At 35.5% G+C, this 19,623-nt stretch overlaps 1 protein-coding gene across 1 annotated transcript in view; it reads left to right on the top strand.

Annotated features, from left to right (window-relative positions):
- The window catches only part of PDE5A (phosphodiesterase 5A), a 127,373-nt gene that overhangs the window by 63,655 nt on the left and 44,095 nt on the right, over nt 1–19,623 (top strand). Inside the window, exons 9-10 of the mRNA XM_063108167.1 lie at nt 9,722–9,897; nt 13,105–13,164. Of these exons, the coding sequence (XP_062964237.1) occupies nt 9,722–9,897; nt 13,105–13,164 (236 nt within the window). The remainder of the gene's footprint in view (nt 1–9,721; nt 9,898–13,104; nt 13,165–19,623) is intronic.

Here is a 19,623-nt window from a genome sequence, read left to right as displayed (position 1 = left end):
TTAGGTTGGTTCCATATTTTGGCTATTGTAAATAGAGCTGCAGTGAACATGGGAGTGCAGGTATCTCTTCAACATGATAATTTCCATTCCTTTGGATATATACCCACTAGTGGGATTTCTGCATCATATGGTAGATTGAGAAACCTCCATACTGTTTTCCATAATGGCTGTGCTAATTTACAGTCCCACCAACAGTGTAGACGAGTTCCCCTTTCCCTGCATCCCTGTCAGCATTTGTTATTCTCTTGTCTTTAATAATGGCCAGTCTAACTGGGGTGAGATGATATCTCAGTGTGGTTCTGATTTGCATTTCTCTGATGATTAGTGATGCTGAGCATTTTTTCATGTACCTGTAGGCCATTTGTATGTCTTCCTTTGAAAAGTGTCTATTCATCTCCTTTGCCATTTTTTAATTGGATTATTTGATTTTGATTTTTTTTTTAATATGTGGTTTAGATTGTAGGTTGTATTCATTTATTCATTCAGTAAGTATTTATTGAGCACTACACTGTTCTAGGCAATTGGGATAAATCGTGAATAAAGCAGAAATCCCTGCCCTCAGGAGCTTAGATTCTTACATGAAGGTTATAGAAAAGCCTCTACCTCAGGAATGGTGGAAGAATGCAATCTCAGAAAAATGGAATGATGTTTCCTATTATCAACATATTTGTTTCTTGGTATTGCAAGATATATTAACAGTAGGGTTAAGTATAGTTTTATATGCCAATCATCCATTATTGACATAGTGAAAGTAGTCTGAACTGTTAACATTTTCCTAAGAACCTGGAAATAAAGGAAATATGAATGCTTTCTAAAGGTTAAAGTTTTAAATTAAAACCCTAATGAAGCTACACTTAGAAATATGAATTTACTTTAAACAGTCTGATTAGTTTTCAGGTTACAAGATTTGAGTCTAATTTTATTGAAGGAGAGTATCAGTCAGAAAGTAGAGATAGGGGATGTCATTAATGAAAATGAATTTAAAAAGATGAATATTGAAAGTGCCTATTCAAGTTCTGTTCAAGGGTAAGGGAACCTCTGTCCCTAACGTGGAGAGGGATGTAGAGAGGTGTATCAGTGTACATTGAGTATTCTGACATATGGCAAGCCACACTTAGGTGAGATGGATACAGCAGGTTGTAGCCAGTAATTCCTCAAGGATTCTAGTCCCTTTGCTGGTATGCATCCTTGTCGTGAGACAGATATATCAGCTTAATGCCATTAAACATTCCATTAGTCTAACTTCCTTTGTTCTGATTATTTTTCTTTCCAATGTAGTTTAGCTCATAGGAAGAAAATGCATTATTCATGCTCTCTCAAATGTACTGGTTGCTTTGACAGTTGTTTCATATTGTAGATTAGTGAACTGGACTTGAGGCAGTGGGCTGGAACTGCAGGTGCACATACTCTTGTTCCTGAGATAGATCTATTTCTTGTACATTAATACTGTTCTGGTTTTATAAATCAGTTTTGTTAACTTAGTTCCTGTGACTCCACCCTAGAGAGTCCTCAGCATGCCAATCTAGTTTCTAAGCCTAGAAGCCAGAGGCCAAGGATCAGAGCCTGACCCTGGTGAATTGCATGTGAAAGCCTCCTATAAGCCAGCATGCCAACTCCCTGCTGGGCTCTTAGGTCAACTGCACTCTTCTGAAAAAAAAGTAGAGGCTAAGGATTATGTATTAAAAGTAGAGGCTAATGAATATGTAAGTTCTCTTTTAAAGATTATCACCGATCAGATCTCTAACATAAGCAATAAAAGAAAACTGCTGAGGGTGCCCCACATTATAATGCCCAGTAAACATTGTTATAAAATTTAATTTCTTAGGGAGATCAACATAGGGAAAAACTACATAATAAATGTTATGCTTTTTAAAATGTTTTTTCAAATAAGTATAAAGATTTACTACAGGCTGTCTTTGACTTTTGAAAATGTGAAATTAAATTCCAGAAGAGATGCATTATTTACTAGTAATTTTTCATAAGAAGGAGGATAGAGTGGCAGCTTGTCACATATTCATTTTTCCTCAGCAGCATTTCTTTGGAATAATAACTGGGAATGGGGACTGGCTGGAGAGGGTTATGCATCCAGCTCTTTCATCGCTTTATGCATATGGTAAATGAGAGCTGGTTAGGTGAAGTGCAAAAGGCACTGGGAATAGGACTCAAAGCATCCTGTTTTCTTCACTGTTTCTTTAGCCATTGAAATACTTATGGGCATATTACTCGCTTCTGTGGAGATGAACTTAATAACCTTTCAGATCTGTTCAAAATTCACAATCTGTAATCCTGTCACTGTTTAAGACAAATGAGCAAAAAAATAAAAACTAACATTGAAATAATCAGGCTTCTCTTGGCATGCATTTTGTGTCACCCTACTTGTTAACAGAGCCAAAACTAAGCAAATGTTGTTTTTGGAGAGGAAAAATTTCCTGTAAAAAAAGAAAAAAGAAAAAGAAAGAATTCCCCCAGTGGGGCTTGGGGGTGTAAGGGAGATGATGCTCAAGTTGATCCCAAATAGAAGGAAAATTCCCAGTGTTTCCTGCTGTTTTATAAGTGTGACAGAACTAAGAATTTGAAGTCTGGACGATACTTATGTATCCACAGATGCAGAATGGAAAATATGGTTGTAGATAATTTGTCTTACACGTCACAGACCAGATTCCACTATTATGTAATTCTAATAGAGAATCCCTATAGAGTTAGATACAGAAAGACAGACGGGCCCATGTGTTTTTTGTAATCTTCTTCCTTCCCCTCATTTTTTTCCATTACTGACATTTAGATGAAATTATAGGCATTAAACCAGTGTGAGGCCTGGTGTATCATCAGATTTATTCCCTAAGGCATTATTGCATATCAAATGTTTTCTTAGTGCTCTGGCTAATACAGAGTGTTTCCACCACTTTGCTTCCAGCACTATTAAGGAAATATTTTTCTCATTCAACATTCATTTATTTTACCAATTATTTTCCCTATTTGTTATGCTAAATATGCTTATTTTCCATATTGTATATACCAGAAATTTGATGCCTATTTTCCATACCAGATTTTGAAGAAATTGACTTCAACAAAAAACCATGTTTAGAACATCTCCACTTTAAATATCTTACATTTCCATCTCCTTGTTAGCAAAAAAGCATAATAAAAATAAAAATTATAGTGCTGTACCACACATTGCTTGACAGAGAAGTAAGAGAGAAAAGTATGAAAGAGAAATACGAATTTGTTAACCACTTTGGAACAGACTGGTTAATATTGTAATCCTTTCTCTTCTACACTGCAAGAAGGTTTTGTTTTGTATTTCCACGATGAATTTTGTGAGTCTCTTATACATTCACAATTGTTCTGTTATCCTGTTTGAAATGTCCAAACACCTGCATCATTTTGACGCTCCAAAAGATACCTTGTTTTAGTTCCTTTGTACCAATAAAATGCAAGAGAACTTCATGCCTATGGAATTTTTCTGAGTAAGGCTCAAATTTTTAAATAATTGATTGTCGCTTCATATCATCTTTTCTTACTCTATTAATCTATTTTGGCTTTGTTTAGTAAATTACTCAGATGTGGACCTTTAAATAGGTGAATACTTGCAGAGATGATCTCTCATCTGTGTGTTGCAGTACAATTCCAAGACATAAATATTCTAAAGTTATAAGTTTAAATTTGACTTCTACCTCATTTTATTTTTTATGTCAAATTTTATTGCTTGGCAATATCACCAACTGTTCATTTGTTTATAAGATATGTGGTAGGATTTTCCTAATGTGAATGTAATTAAATTGTACATTGTCTCCCATGGTACACATTGCTTCTCTTACTTAAAGTGTCCAGTTTTTTCCAATTAGAGAATTGTAAATTATGCTTAGTTATGATAAGTTGCAGGAAATAAGACTACAGGGGCAGTAATAATTGGAAGAAAATGAGAAAAAAATAAAATTAAGAAATTATAGCTTAAATTATAAAAATGAAGATCTATAGAATAAAAGTAAGGATTATAGCTTCAAGAATTGATTGAAGAAATAGAAAAGTAAGGAAAACTTATTAATAGCACTGGAAAACAGAAGTATAAACACTGGAACAGAAACACTGAGGAATTTCTGGAAGATAGGAAGTATATGGCATTTGTAAAAACACATTTTACACAAAATGGGCAAAAATTGAATAGGAATTTACAATATTTATATCAAACAAAGTGAATATAAGATAAAAACATTATGTAAAGTGTCATCTTGCATTGATTAAAGTTAAAACTCACAGAGAAAAATGTAATGAATTACATTGAATGGACACTTTTCATAAACTAAGTTACATCTTTGACACATAAAAACCTAAGCTATTAAAAATACAAGGAGAAATGGACAAAATGGTAGTCATAATGGGCCTTTTAATATACTTCTCAGAGTGTTAAAGTACAGGAAAAATAAGGAAACATTAGAATTGATTAATATAAAGAATTAAATGGACTTAATTGGCATATGTTGATTTACTTTTATGTTTCATAATTTAAAAATACAAGTTCTTGTCAAATATCCATGAGAAATTAACAAATATTGATGACATATAAACATACAACACAAACTCAATCATTTCTAAAAAGTAGAATTGATGACCATTCTCATGTATCACAATGCATTAAAATTGGAAATATATAATAAAAAGATAAAGTAGAAGGAAAAAACTTCCTTAGAAACTGAAAAGCATTCTCCTAAATGAGAAAGAAGAAATCAAAAATCATAATTCAAGTATATTTTAGAAAATTAATGGTTGTATCAGTATAACATTGAAACTCAAGATACTTGGTCAAAGATTTACTCAAAGGAAAAAACACAGCTTTAAATATTTCATTATTATTAATCAAGAAATAATGAAATTATGTTAACTAAGCATTCAACTGACGAAATCAAAAAAATAGCACCTTTCTCTTTCCTACTCTATGCTGTCTCCCCCAAGTAAATAAATAAATAGAGAAAAAGAAAGCAGAGGAAAGGAATTGAAAAAATAAAATTATGAAATGGAAGGGATAGTAAAATGAGATAATGGGCAAACACAATAATAAACAACTTTCAATGTAGATAATGAGGATAATAAAAGAGGAACAGAAATAGGAGTGAGGAGGTGAAAAAAACTACAGATACAGAAGAAATATTAAAAGATGTTAGATAATACAGTGTACCAAACAGATAATATATTTTGGTGAAATGGGAATATTCTATAAAAATTGGTAAAAACCAGTACTAACTCATGAGGAGTTTAAAATTTTTCATGGAAGTAATTGAGAAATTTACTCTTAAAGTTGTTTTAAAAAATTATTGCCCAAAGGAAATTCTATTTAATGCAATTGGAGAAGAGAGGATGAAGTAAGGTGAGATATAGAAAAGAAGGCAAAATAAAATAAGTCATATGATTGTTTAATGGAAAACCCCAAAAGAATCAGCTGAAAGTACCTGTCTAAATAACAGTTTTTAAAAAGTACCTGGTTATCAAATTATTAAGGAGAATTAACTTTAATATATGTCAAGACAAATTGTTAGAAAATAAAAATTTTTTTAAATTCATTTACCATAGTAGCAAGGAATAAACTTGTCCAGAAATATGTACTATCTATATAAGGAAAACTATAAAATTCTATTCAGTAACTTAAAAATCATTAAGAAGTTAAGTAACATTTCCTGAATAATTACAATCTATTTTGTAAAATATTAACTCTATCTAGATTATATTTATATCAATTTTAATACATTTTTTAGTAACATTGAAGGGGGTGGGTTTGTTTTTGATCAGCACATAAACATTTACAATAGTGGCATCTGGAAGATATAAAAAGAATCAGAGTTGATGGATATAGAATTGCCCTATCAGAGATTAAAATTATGTCATAAAAGTAGCATTTAAAAGTATGATATATGTGCTAGAAGAGATGTCAAGATTAATGGAACCAGAATAGAACGTCTACATACAGACCCATACCTGGTATATATAAAATTGTGTTACTGTATATAATAGAGAATATTTCATTGCTTCTAAGTAAGATGCTGTTGGTTGAAAGACACCATTTTATGTATCTTCAAGAAAGAAAAAATGGCTTCAGTTAACTGTGACAAGCTATTGATTATAAAATGCATACTGATTTCAAAAATATTCAAATGTGAAAAAAGTATATAATAGTTTAAATAAATATGAATTTAGTATATGATAACGTAATTCAGATCATGAGAGAATGGGTAAACTACTCAGGTGTTCTAAGAATCCAGTAGCAATAAATTGGATTACAAGGTTAAATATAATACAGTGAGTCTATAAAAGTACTAGGGAAAAATATATATATTTATATATAATCTTAAAATGGGGAAGCCTCTTTTAAAAGCAAGGCACTATAGTTGAAAACTGTAAAGATTATTATTTTGACTCCTTAAAACATTAAATCTTTTATACATCAAAAACCTCACTGACCTAAGATTATAGACAAATTACAGTTTCAAAAAAAGAGAAACATTTGCAAGATAGGTGATAAAGATGGGTTTTACATATTAATAAGACAGGATGCTAATTCTGGAGTCCATGTCCTGTGGTAGTGAGAACATAAAACTACAAGCAGGATATAAGCATTGGACCCCTGCTATACCAAAAAGCCAGGAGGAAAACTGGTTGGTAACAACATTTGATCCCTGGAATTATGGAAAAGGAAGTACAACTCGTGATTTTAGAAGCTATCTAATCCCTTCAGTGTAATTTGTACTTTCCAGCAGTGCCTTCAATGCTGATTAGCTCTCAGAGCTGCTGTGATGACCATGTGAAATAATGTCTGTACAAGCACTTTGTGAACTCTAATAGGATTAGGAAACACTAATATTTTACTGTCTAACTCTACTACTTCTTGGCTTTCCCCTAATATGTTTTCAAATATTGTTTTATTTTATGATTATACTTATTAATTGGTTTTTGCTGAATAGTTTTCTTTTATTTTTGTCTTGTATTAACTGCTTTGTTTTTATATGTAAATGATTCTGATTTTGTGTGGCTTGCTAGTAGCTGTGGCATCTCAAATTACCAGTTTTAAATTTCATTGTTGTACTATTTGTCCACTCTTTCAGATCATTAACCAAGAAGTTATGAAAACTCTATCTGTAAATGTGCCTAAGCTTTTAATTTGTTCAAGTGAGGAACCCCATTTGTTATAAATCTTCTTCTTCATAGTTTTTTTTTTTTTAATTGGATATTTTTGTTTGTTATAATTAGATTTTCTGAAGGGTATAAGGAGATTAACAGGATTATCACGAATGCAATAAAATATGGCTGTCCATTCCACTTTCAAGGGAGAATAAAATTATATGCCTTAATTGATGATTTGTCTTCAGTATCCCTTTTCTTGCCCTGGGCTTAACTCTGTCCGTCTACATCTATAGTTGTTAATCATAACATAGACATACTTCGCTGTTCTGCTCTGAGCTGTGTTTGTTACAGCAGACTCCTGCTATTTGTACACTTAACATTCCATTTAAATAACTTGTGAGCAATTACAGAGGTATAATTTAATATTTTTTAATGTGTTCATTCAGTAAATTTTGACAAGAGCATAGATTTAAACTGTATGGGAGACTTACTGAGCTGGGTCATAAGCCTAGCAGACTTCCTGATATACATCTCAACCCCTCTTTCTGTACTTTCTTTGCTATACATGTGGTAATTCTTATGGAGTAATAAAAAATATTGTTTATGAAAAATTGCGATCAAGTAGGAGAAAACCTTAGTAAAACTGAAAGGCGATTCCATGTGATGTGAGAATTTAAGGGCATGAAGAAGCACGTGACTCTCAAGAAAATGTGATTTGGAAGACAGCCAGAGCCTATGTAAACAGTTCCATATTTATAATTTGAGGATTCACAAAGGTGGGAGGACATAATCCTTGTGTTTTTACCATACATGGGATATGGGCTTTTAAGATAATGAATGATGATTGTCATTTAGGATGGGACTTTTACTTAGTGTCCAAATTCATTATATCTCATTTAAAGTTTTCCTTGATAATGGAAGTGTTAGAGAAGTAATCCCTGCAAATAGATATGATATGATAGTAAGATACCTTTACTGTCTAAAGGAGACAAATGAAAAAAAGAGCAAAAAGGAGAGTACAGATCATTAATAGTGTTAAAAGTAGAGTAAACACCAATGGTGATAAAGGGACTTAGTGTGCAACCATGTATCATCACAGCCTCTGAAATTCTTTGGTGCTCCAGGAAAAATAAGGGTTAACAGACTAGTCTTCATGGGAAAGTAGTTTGGGTCAGAGCTTCAGTCCTACATTCTTTCATTAAGTCAGAAAACATTTTCTTGAGTTCCTACTATATGTCAGGCATTTTGCTAGCTGAAGAAGTGGAACTGAAAACATAAAATGAAATCTCTAAGCCCAAGATGTTTGCAGCCTAGAAAGAGAAACAGAAACAAAATCCACCATGATACACCAAGTGATCATGTTGAGGGCGTAAAAAGGAGAAGTGCCTGCCTCACCTGGGAAGTGGGAGGCCTCCAGGAGCACACTGTGAAGGAGGTGTAAGGACCAACTGGAAAGACAGGAAGGAGAGCAGTGGGAGTAGTACAAGCCTGTGGAAAAGCAGAGACAAAAGTGTGTGGAACCAAGATGCAATCAGGGCACTGCTAGCAATGATCTGGCAGGGGAAAGGGCAGCATAGTGTGTTGAAAAGAGAGTGGCCTTTGGGGCTTGGCTGAACTGAGGGTTGAATTTTAGACCCGTGCATGCCAGCTAAGTGGCTTTGAGCAAATGACGTAAACTTTCTATGACTCAATTTTCCTCATCCATAAAATGGGATGGTCACACCTACCTCAGTATAAATTGTGAGGATTAGAGGTCATGTGTCTACTAAAGTATTTAGCACAATGCTTATCTTGTAGTGGGCACATGGTGGAAGTCTGTTATGATATGTTTGAAGACAGAAGTGATAAGGACTTTAACAATACTTTGTTTTACCCAAAAAGTGGGCTGGGTCACCAAACTCCTCACAGAGAAACTGTTAAGCTCAGACTTCCATAGAACAACCAGTTTGATAAAGATTTATCATAATGTTGGTGTAATCTTCCATTTCTGTTGACTAAATGTTTGACTTTCTAAGAGAGGATAGGTCTTGAGAGGTTATGATTTTCTTCAAAGATTAGATCTGCATTTATTTCTAAGTAAATAGTCATTTTTATTTGCATAATTACTTGTAGTATCATAAGTTGTCTGCAAATATGATTCTCCTGGATACAGAGGTGCATATTTGAAATATGAGACTTATGTGAACAGGCATATTTTTGCATCCTAATTGTGTTTTTTAACTTCTGGCTTCTCAGTGAGGAAAGACAGTCTGTGTGACCCAAAATTCTGATGTGCTTCAAAATTGTTCCATTGGCAAGTATACAAAAATCCAATTAGTTACCAAAGGACAAATTGTCTTTGGGGACTCAACCGACCAAGTCTTGAAGAAAATTAGTACTCTAGGATCTTTTGAACATAGGCAATGTACATTTAGGACTATGTGAAACTAGTTCTCATATAAATTAATTCCGTGTACTTCTTTAGCTTATATTTGTGGGGGTTTGTCTGCTTATTTGGAGATGCCAAGCATTCCTAAGAGAAAAGGGTAAGATAATTTGGCTATATATGTTCAAGTCAATAAAAGCTATGACAGTTAAAATAATATTTGCTCAATTTCTTGGATCATTATAGGGGTTTGCCAACTTGTTAATAAGATGGAGGAGAATACTGGCAAGGTTAAGCCTTTCAACCGAAATGATGAACAGTTTCTGGAAGCTTTTGTCATCTTTTGTGGCTTGGGGATCCAGAACACACAGATGTATGAAGCAGTGGAGAGAGCCATGGCCAAGCAGATGGTCACGTTAGAGGTGGGCTGAAGTTTACAGGACTTCTCTACAGCCAGACACTCAGCTTTTACCTTTCTCTCATAACAATTCACGGTGTGGGTTTGTTATATCACTGTATCTTGTGACTTGGATGATGAGATCGTTATCACATTTAAACAGCAAAGGAAATTAAGACCCAGAATATTTTAGAAACTTAAAGGTCATATGACCAAACCAAAACTCAGGCTGTTTGTCTCTTCAGTCCTCTGCTTTTTCTACAGAAAGCAGTCCTTGACTTTAATGATCCATTCTCACAGATGTCTACTGCCACTGTAGCCCATTTGTCCCTTCCTCATTGCCTGAGCCTCCTCCCCACCTCCTCCCCATCTCCCCATGAGAACAGTTGTGAAAAAAAAAATGGAAAAAATACCAAAAATCAAAAAACCAGAAATCCTAGGCCCTCTTAAGAGAATTAGAAGTAAGGAAAAGAAAATTGATTAAAATCAGGAATAAACTCCTGTAGTAGCTACTTTAGAGTTATCTCAGAAACTCTTTCAGCTACAAATTTAAGGACTCCACTTCTGAAAATTCTGATTCAGGAAGTCTTGGGTAGAGGCTGGGAATCTGTGTTACCATAGAGCTCCCTAAGTGATTTCAAATTGTGTAGGCAACACGTGAACCATTGACTTAGAGGAACTTAGGCAGGCTCCTTCCCAGGCAGGACTAGCCAACCCAAGTGGGGCAGACCTTTCCACATAAATTTCACTAACTGCCTTGAAAATGTTCACTTCACATAACATGGAAATTTCTTACATTGTAGACCAATTTAGGGAAATATACATCAGAAAGTGCAAATATCTCTACTTAGTCATTCATACGCTGCTTGTAAATATATTTGAATATTTGTCTACCCCATACCTAGTTGAGATCAGTGGAAATCAGAATTTGGGATATAGTAACATTTACTCTGTTCCCTCATAAATAAGTAAATACCTAGGTTAGAGCTAGAAAGATATACATTATATGTCAACATTTACTTAGTAACCAAGATGGAACACTTTACTTTCTAAGCTGAATATATAACACTAATAGCTTTGCTAAAGTATTATATAAAAGATCTTGGATTATAAACCAGTGGAAATCTGTTTCAAATATATGTACATATGGTTACATATGTATATATGTACATATAGTTTTAAAGCAATATATAAATATATATAATTTTTAACCTAATTTTTTCCAGTTCTATGGCTTTTCATTGAAAAATTGAATCTAAGCCAGTTATCAATTAGAAAGCATTTGTTTAATTTTTAAAAATTTTTTATTATGGAAAGTTTCAAACATATACAAAAGTAGGGAGAATAGCTTAAGGAACCCCTATGTACTAATTAACCATCTTCAATAATTAACTATCCATGGCCAGTATCACTCCATCCATTCCCACATTCTTGTTCCCCTCCCACTGGATTATTTTGAAGCAAATCCCAGACATTATATCATTTTGTTCAAAATCTCTGAATATTTTCCTGATTGAGATTTATTTCTATTTTTACATTATCACTCTCTTTCATATAAATAAGCTGTGCTTTCACCTAGTATAAAAATTTTTCAGTTTCAGGTCATTATGTGAGGTCATTTCTGTGATCACCAGTTCAACCTTGAAAAAAATGTTCCTTTCTTTATGAGGCCATTGGAGAAAAGCCAAGGATGCAAACCCCTCAGGTCTTCTTAAGACAATGAATTATTTCGAACTGGAAGTCATGATCATTATAGTAACAATAAAACAGCAATAACAGTGAAAATAGCTAAACTTTATCAAATGCTTCCTCTGTAATCTAATGCTTATGTGTATTAACAAAATTAATCCTTATGCCCTGTGAGTAAAGTGCTGTTTTTATCTTCATTGTGTGAAAAAATTAATTTTTTGAACTTAGTGTTATGTCATTCCTTTATTCACTTATCCTGGTTGCTAATTAATATAAGACTAATCCATGGTCACAGTCTTAGCCTTTCTCAACAAACTACCTCTACGATATCAAGTAGCAACATGTTAGCAGCCATGACCTATGAGATAGCAGCTCTGAGTTTCCTGAGGTTTCCTGAGGTTAACCAGTAATCAGTGGTTCGAATGCTAAGATAGATCCAGTGTAGCACAATATTATAAATATTCTGAATCACTAGATAGTCGACATATATACCGTTTGGCTTTAGATTTTTAATTGTTTAAAATTTTAAAGACTGGCTCAAGGAAAACTAGTTTGGACTATTGGATTACTTGGCTCACCATTTAAAGTCTGAAAATGGGTTACCTTTTTATCAGTGACTTTTTAAATTTTGGGGGTTTTTTGTAAATCTGTGTTGTCTCCATCAAAAATGAATTTTATAAAATATATTTTTAAGACATGATAGGCATTTCAAATACAACCATTACCTTGGTTAAAAGGAGTATCTAAAATACTGTCCCATTACATAGAAGTTACTACTTTTGAAAATTGATGCTCATGTTGAGTTGGTAAGAAGATAGTAAGCCTGACATTTTAACTCTACTAGGTAACAGAAAGCATACTATGTTAGGAGTGGAAAGCTGGGTCCTAGGCCCCCTTGTGCTCTCACTAGGTGTGAGCTTGCAGCCAAGTCATAAGAATCTCTGAGCCTCCATGTCCTCAACTGTAAATGCTTGGCTTTATAGGCCAGCACTACTCTTCGCAGCTCTTGAATTGTATGAGTGTAAAGGGATTTCCAAATCTGTATGGCATTATATACCAGCCATGCAATTTTCCTGTATGAATTCTACAGTGGTTATAGGCCTAATCTGAGAGCCACTACTTTCTTTCCAAATATCAACATTAAAATGTCAGTTTATACAAAGGTTTTTTTTTTTCCTAATTCTGTACAAAAATAAAGTTAGTATTTTATTAAAAAACAATGCAAAATAAATTTTCTGCCAAGTTCGAGCCAACAGTTATTTCTAGAGTGGCTGTTGTTAGAGCAATAATGTAAGAATGGAAGTTGCAAGAGTTTTCTTTGAACAAAGGGAGTATAACTTTTTATTTTCTGAAACAAACAATGGAATATAAATCTGGGATTTTCACTCTGTTGAAGAAAGCAGCAAACAAGATTTGACATTCTAAGGAGTCTAGTTATCTCTCCAAATAGTTTTAGCAGAATTCCAAGTTTGAAATCCTAATTTATTTACATTCAGTAGTCCTTTCCTGTGTAACCTGGACCCCTTCTTCTCTTACCCTGTAGGTTTTGTCATATCATGCTTCAGCAGCAGAGGAAGAAACAAGAGAGCTCCAGTCTTTAGCGGTAATTCTCATCCTCTTTCTTTTTAAAAATTACTAACTACAGACATTTAATTAATATATAAATATGCTTTTCTCAAGATATCTGCATCTACTAGTATTGGTTCCCTAGACACTTAATCAAATTTGGTAAATATTTAGATGGACAATCATAAAAATATTTAATCACCTCTACCTTCTTGCATTGGTACACAGTCATTGATAATACAGCACAAAAGATAATAACTTACATTGACTTCGTAATAGGCAATTACGATTTTTTTTCTAGTAATTGTTATAATCTTTACCTCTTTCTTAAATTTAGTTTTCAGTTCCTAGACAAATGGGGGCAGGTGACTTACAAGGTGGTTATTTGGCTAAGTAATGACAAAAAAGAATTTATAGTTTGTTTCTGATAACCTACTCTGCATTATCAAGAATTGAGAGTGATCTTACTTTCTGACCGTATGGTTTATGGAGTGGTGTTTGAAATTGGGTTCAAATAAGGTCAGTTCCTGAATTCTCATTACATTGTTATTTAAGATACAATGAGAGAAAAGCCCATTGATGTGTAAGTAGATATGTCATATGTTCTAGGTCTTGGTTGGGATTGCCTTGATTGAGATTAATGAAAATTTGAGGCACTTATACATTTGCAACCAAGGCTGGCCTTCTGAGTTTAAATTTATTTGAGATGATATAGAAAAGGTCTGTGTGTGATGTGACAAGAGTTAAGGAATGGGAAGAGTGTGAACAGATCATTGAGATTCTTTTTTATTGTCATCATCATCTAGCTTGCCATATGCTAAATTTACCCTTTATGCCCTTTCATACATTTTCTTATATACACTGTACAACTAACTATGTTATGAAGGCAACACTATAGCCAAGAGAAGCCAAGTGGCATGCTCAAGGTCACACTGCTGTGATGTGGGAGTCAGGGTACAAGTTCACAGCCTACTTCCAGATCCTATGTACATAACACTGTGCTATCTGTTACGAGCAGATATGGAGAGAGAAGATCAAAGATGACTCAAATGTTTTGACCTTGGTAATTCAAAGAATGATGGTGACATTAATTAATAAAAGAGGAAATATTAAGAAGGTAGATTTGATTTAGGACAAGATAAGTTTGAAGTTCTGGTGGAGCAACCAAGTGGATATCTTCAACAATCAAAAAAGGCAGGACTAGATTGATAAGGAGGTGGTGGTCAGAACTAGAGGTGGAGACTTGGAGTTAACATCCCATGGGAGTGAAATCATGGGAGTGGATCAAATGGGAGAGAGTGTTGAGAGGTATGTGAAAGACTGAAAACAAAACTCTAGAGGATATTGGTTTAGATGGAAGGAGCAGGAAAAGAAACCAGCTAAGAAGGTAGAGAAGTGGTAAACAGGGGAGTGAAACTGCAAAAGGTAAAAATAAGTGGTGAGAAAATGGAGGAAATGAATATAGACCTTTTTTAAAATTAGTTTTGTGTAAAAGAGAAAGAGAGTAGAAAAGTAACTATGAAGTGTGTTGGCTGAATCGTGAAGTTTTTTGTTTGTTCGGTTTGGTTTTGAGTTTGTGAGCAGGGGTTGCTCACAAGCAAGAGAGCTAGAATTTTCTTGGACAAAGGCAGAAGGTACAGGGGTGAGTGTGAGACTAACAATGCAGACGGTGAAGGGATAATGGACCTTGTAATGTTCTAGGCATGAGAGGATCATGGCTTTTGCCAAAACAAAAGGCTAGAGATAATAATAATAATAGCTACATTTATTGAGCCCTTAGCATATTCCTGGCTTGTTTTAAGTTCTTTGTGTATGGGAACAAAGTGTATTGAATTCACAACAACCTATATCATCAGTATTATTAGCATTTTGTAGAAGGGAATTGCAATTTAGAGAACTTAGATCATCCTTAGATCTCACAGGTTGCAAGGGATAGTGCAACGGATAATGCCATCCAGGCAGTCAGAGCCAGAGTCCACACTCCAGCCCAGCACTGGAGAGATAGTGAGTTAGAAAGGAAGGAAGTAGAATGAAGAATTGTAGACATTTTCAGTTCAATCAGTGCATAGGAAACTAAGTCCTTTGCCAAGAACAGTTCAAGGAACTTTAGATAATTTCATCTGAAAGCTGGAAATTATCACATGAAAAGATACATGTTGAAGTGCTTGCAGGCACTGTGTGGTTATTGATTTAGTTCTAAAATGAAGGCAAGGCTACATTCTGCATGTGTTGTTTTAGATAAATAAAAACTCGCAAATAGAGTAATTTCTAAAGATAATGCTAAAAAAAATCACTAAGATATTAAACTTTGTTTTTCACTTCGAAAATAGTATAGTCTTTCAGAAAAATCTGAAAATTATCTTCTCAATTATGTTTATAATTTTAGCAAGAGAAAAACACTTTGGAATGACTGAAAATTGCTATATTGCAGTATTGTTCAAAACCATCTGTTTTTCCATTTGGAAAATAGATTCCTGTCAGCTGCACTGAGAAATTTAGGGTTACATATCTCATTGGTCAAGTAATTCATTTAAATTGGTTGAAATTCAGCAATTTCAATTCTAGTTTTCTATCAGCTGCACAGGTGTCTGCATCATCTAGCAATTACCAAAATTGATGTCTTTGTCGTGTCTGATTGTTTATCTCAATTTAAAACCTAAAATAAAGAGCTGTCAAAGGTTTCCTTAACTTTTATTTTTGAAAATTTACTCTTAAGAGAATTAATGTACTTAAATATATTAAATATTTATCTCTGTGTCCAAAAAAGTTTTCTAGTAATAATAAAGTAATTAGTTGATAGGAAATTCAGAATTTTTATTTTTTCCCTTTTGCTTTACCTGAATTTTTGTCCCACTTTTTGGTTTCGTTTTGAGTTTTTTAAATGAATTTTTTATTAGCATATTCATTATTACAAATCATACTTATTCTTTATGCCCCTTATCCAGTCTTTCCCCTTTCCCCGTCTAATAACCATACATTTGTTCTCTCCATCTGATAAATTACCTGTTCCTCTGTTGGTTTGTTGCCTAGATGATCTGTCCAGTACTGAGACAGGTGTGATAAGGTCCTCACCTATTATTGTAAATCAGATGCTTCTTCTGTTACTCAGGAGTGTGCTTTGTGAAGAAAGAGGACCTCTTTTTTTGGTCTCCACTGGTGCCTCTTCTTATGTTAATGAAGATGAGAGTCTGCTGTGCCATCTGCACAGTGACTGTGACTGCTGCTATAAAGACTGGCCACTGTTATGGCAACCTTGGCAGTTGCAGTGGTTATGGTGGGCTACCTGTGTGGAAATGGTGTTTTTGGTGTGCTCGTTACCTGGTTGCAGCTGGGTTCGGCTTCCCCTGGCTCCACGCCTCATGCTAAGATGTTGTTGTGGAGCAGCTGGGGGGAAGAAGGAGAAGGGAAGGGGGAGGTGAAGTAGGGTGGAAAGAGGGGGAAGTAAGGGGAGGTGATCAAGGCCTGTGGCCCCCCCACTTATTCTGGGAGGGGAGACCGGGGGACTTCCAGCAGTGGCTGGATCATTGCTGTAGATGCAGATGTCAAGGAGATGTGGCTGAAGCCCTTAGCTCCCCTTAGGAGTGCTTTGTGCAGCAGCTAGGTGGTCTTTGCTGGGCTCATTGCGGATGTCAGGGGTGTGTGGCTGAGGTCCTCAGCCCACCCAACTTGGGGGGCCAAGGGAACTTCCTGTCGTGGCTTGGTGGTCATCCCTGGGCTGGTTGTAGATGTTGGGGAGCATGGCTGAGGTCCTTGGCTCCCCATCACCCTGGCTCAGGAGCCCAGGGCACTTCCTGCAGCAGCTTGGTGGTTGTTGCTGGGCTGGTTGTGTATGTTGAGGGGGCATGGCTGAGGCCTCATCCCTTCCCCCTTCCTGGCTTGGGAGCCCAGGGGGCTTCTGGTCCTTCTAGGTTTTATAGAGGTTCTTTGTTGGTGTTAGATCTTTAATAGTTAATATCAAATTTTGTCTCTAATCTGTGGGTATTTTGTTTTTTCTTTCAGTTCTGTGTTTAATTATTCACTGTTCCCACCACTTAAACTCTGCACTGGAACTAATTTGTTGTCCTTTGCTTACTTCTAAAATGGGGGAACATCCTGTGTGGGGACCAGCACTAGAGTCCTGTGGTTGAGCTAAGCTAAATTACTTCATTGTTGCTGATTCCCTGGGAAAGCTTTTTTGTGCAGCTCAGGTTTTAATGGTTGACTTTGTATGTACTTCTGGGTCTTGTGAGGACTGGTACACCTGGGCTATGTGGAAACTCTGGTCTGGGCCTGAGTCTTTTCAGCAAAATGTGCTCCCTGCAGTTCTGTATTCCTGACCAGTCTCCATTGAGTGGTCCTGTGCTGATTGGAGGGCAGATCAGCTGTCCTTGCTGTGCCCCAATGTTCCCCTGTTGGGGCCAGCTCCCCCACCGCCTGCAGTCCAAACACTTCCCATGGGATAGGCCGTGCATTGGTTCCTTGCAATTTCTCACCAGCCTCTAAGTGGTTCCTTTCTTCAGTTGTTGTGACTCCTTGCTCCTGTGTGGGTCCACAGGAATCTTGTTAGTAGTCTTACTGGCCTGGGGGCCACCAAGACCATCTTCCTGCCACCTCCAAGTAACTTCATACGAAAGGTACACCTGCAGCTTTTGCCAGCTCTTGCTCTGTGTGCTCACCAGCTCCAGCCTTAAAGCAGCCAGGACTCGAAATGGTGGGAGCGGTTCTTTCTCTCTTTCATTGTGGCTTCTGCCTTCCTGAATTCTGTAGGTCTCTTCTCCTCTTCCCCTGAGCTCCAGTGGCCCCAGATTGGCTGTCATTGCTTTTTAATAGTTGTAAATTGATTGGTCTGTGGGAGAGAGTGATGCTGGGGACCATCTGTTCTGCCATCTTCACCAGAACCCTTATTTTGTCCCATTTTTTAATCTAACCTTTTCCTGGCTTAAAATTGTGTGTAGCAGAAATTGGTCCTTAACCTAAGCATTTTGCCATATACTGTTAATGATCCTTAGTCACAAGTTGTTGAGATAACAGTAAAAGGACCCCAGCTGACCTGGTAATGGTTATTAGAAAGTTAATTAGTTAAGATATCAGAATGTAATAAATGCTTATTTACTATCTAAACAACCAGAAGCTGAATATATTTGATTAATTGATTGACCGATAGCCCTTTCTGCCTTTCTCTCTTGTTAGAAGAGCAGTAAATGAATATAGATTAGAGTTCAGTTTTTTAAAATAAGCTTCTCAATTGTGTCATGGAATCAGTGCTGATTCACTTCAGTCCTTACAGCTTCTACTTTATAACAATTTCTTTAATCACAGGTGATATATCTAGAAGTAAACTGAGACCCTTTTCTGTATCAAAATGGTGAGAAGGGAGAAGCTGAGCACTTTGTCAGGATTTCTTAGGATGGAATTCACCTCTTGTTGACTTTAACCTTTCAGAGCCAAAAACTTCTCATGGACCCAGTCTTGATCAGGCATGTAATATGACTGCTGTGGGTGACAGTAACAAGGGGCAGAGGTAAATACCTGACCCAAAACTCTGATGCCTAAGTCATTGTTAGAGTACTTATCAAATTCCTTGTATCAAGATGATCATCACATCCACTTACTTTTTTGGAAACTATTGATAGCCAAATTATAAATGGAAAAATTTTGAGCAGAAAATTTAACAAAGAAGAATTGGCTTTGTGATCCCGGTAACACCGAATTGTAGTAACCATGCCATCCAGTAAGGCACCCTCTTCCTCAAGCAGTGCTAGAAATTCTCTGAAACAATCCTTTGGACTTACTGTATGCCTTCAATTGATAGATTCATTTTTATAGAAACCTATAACATTAACTGGGCTACATGTTTTTCACATCTGCAAGACATATTCTCTGTTTTATTCTTCCTGTTTCCATGTGACAAGCTAATCTTATCTGTTTTGCTTTGATTTTACTAGTGGATTACTTCCAATGGTAATCTTAGCTCCAAGGTAAGGGGGCATCATTCTTGAGCTTGTATATTAATTGGTGCGTATAGTTCTAAACACTATAGTATTAGTATAATTGTTATATATAGAACTAGTTTAAGTAGTTCAACATTAACAGATCTGGGTTTTACTATACTACAAAGCTATAATAACCAAAACAGTATGGTACTGGCATAAAAACAGACACTCTGACCAATGGAATAGAATAGAGAATCCAGAAATCAACCCACACACTTACTGCATCTGATCTTTGAAAAGGCACCAAGCCTATACACTGGGGAAGAGACTGCCTCTTCAGCAAATGGTGCTGGGAGAACTGGATTTCCATATGCAGGAGAATGAAACTAGACCCATACCTCTCACCATATACTAAAATCAACTCAAAATGGATTAAGGATTTAAATATACACCCTGAAACAATAAAACTTCTTAAAGAAAACGTAGGAGAAACACTTCAGGAAATAGGACTGGACACAGACTTCATGAATATGACCCCAAAAGCACAGGCATCAAAGGAAAAATTAACAAATGGGATTATATCA

This window comes from Cynocephalus volans, chromosome 9, assembly GCF_027409185.1.
Source record: "Cynocephalus volans isolate mCynVol1 chromosome 9, mCynVol1.pri, whole genome shotgun sequence".
NCBI classification, from domain to species: Eukaryota; Metazoa; Chordata; class Mammalia; order Dermoptera; family Cynocephalidae; genus Cynocephalus; species Cynocephalus volans.
This window is presented reverse-complemented; position numbering and strand designations above follow the sequence as displayed.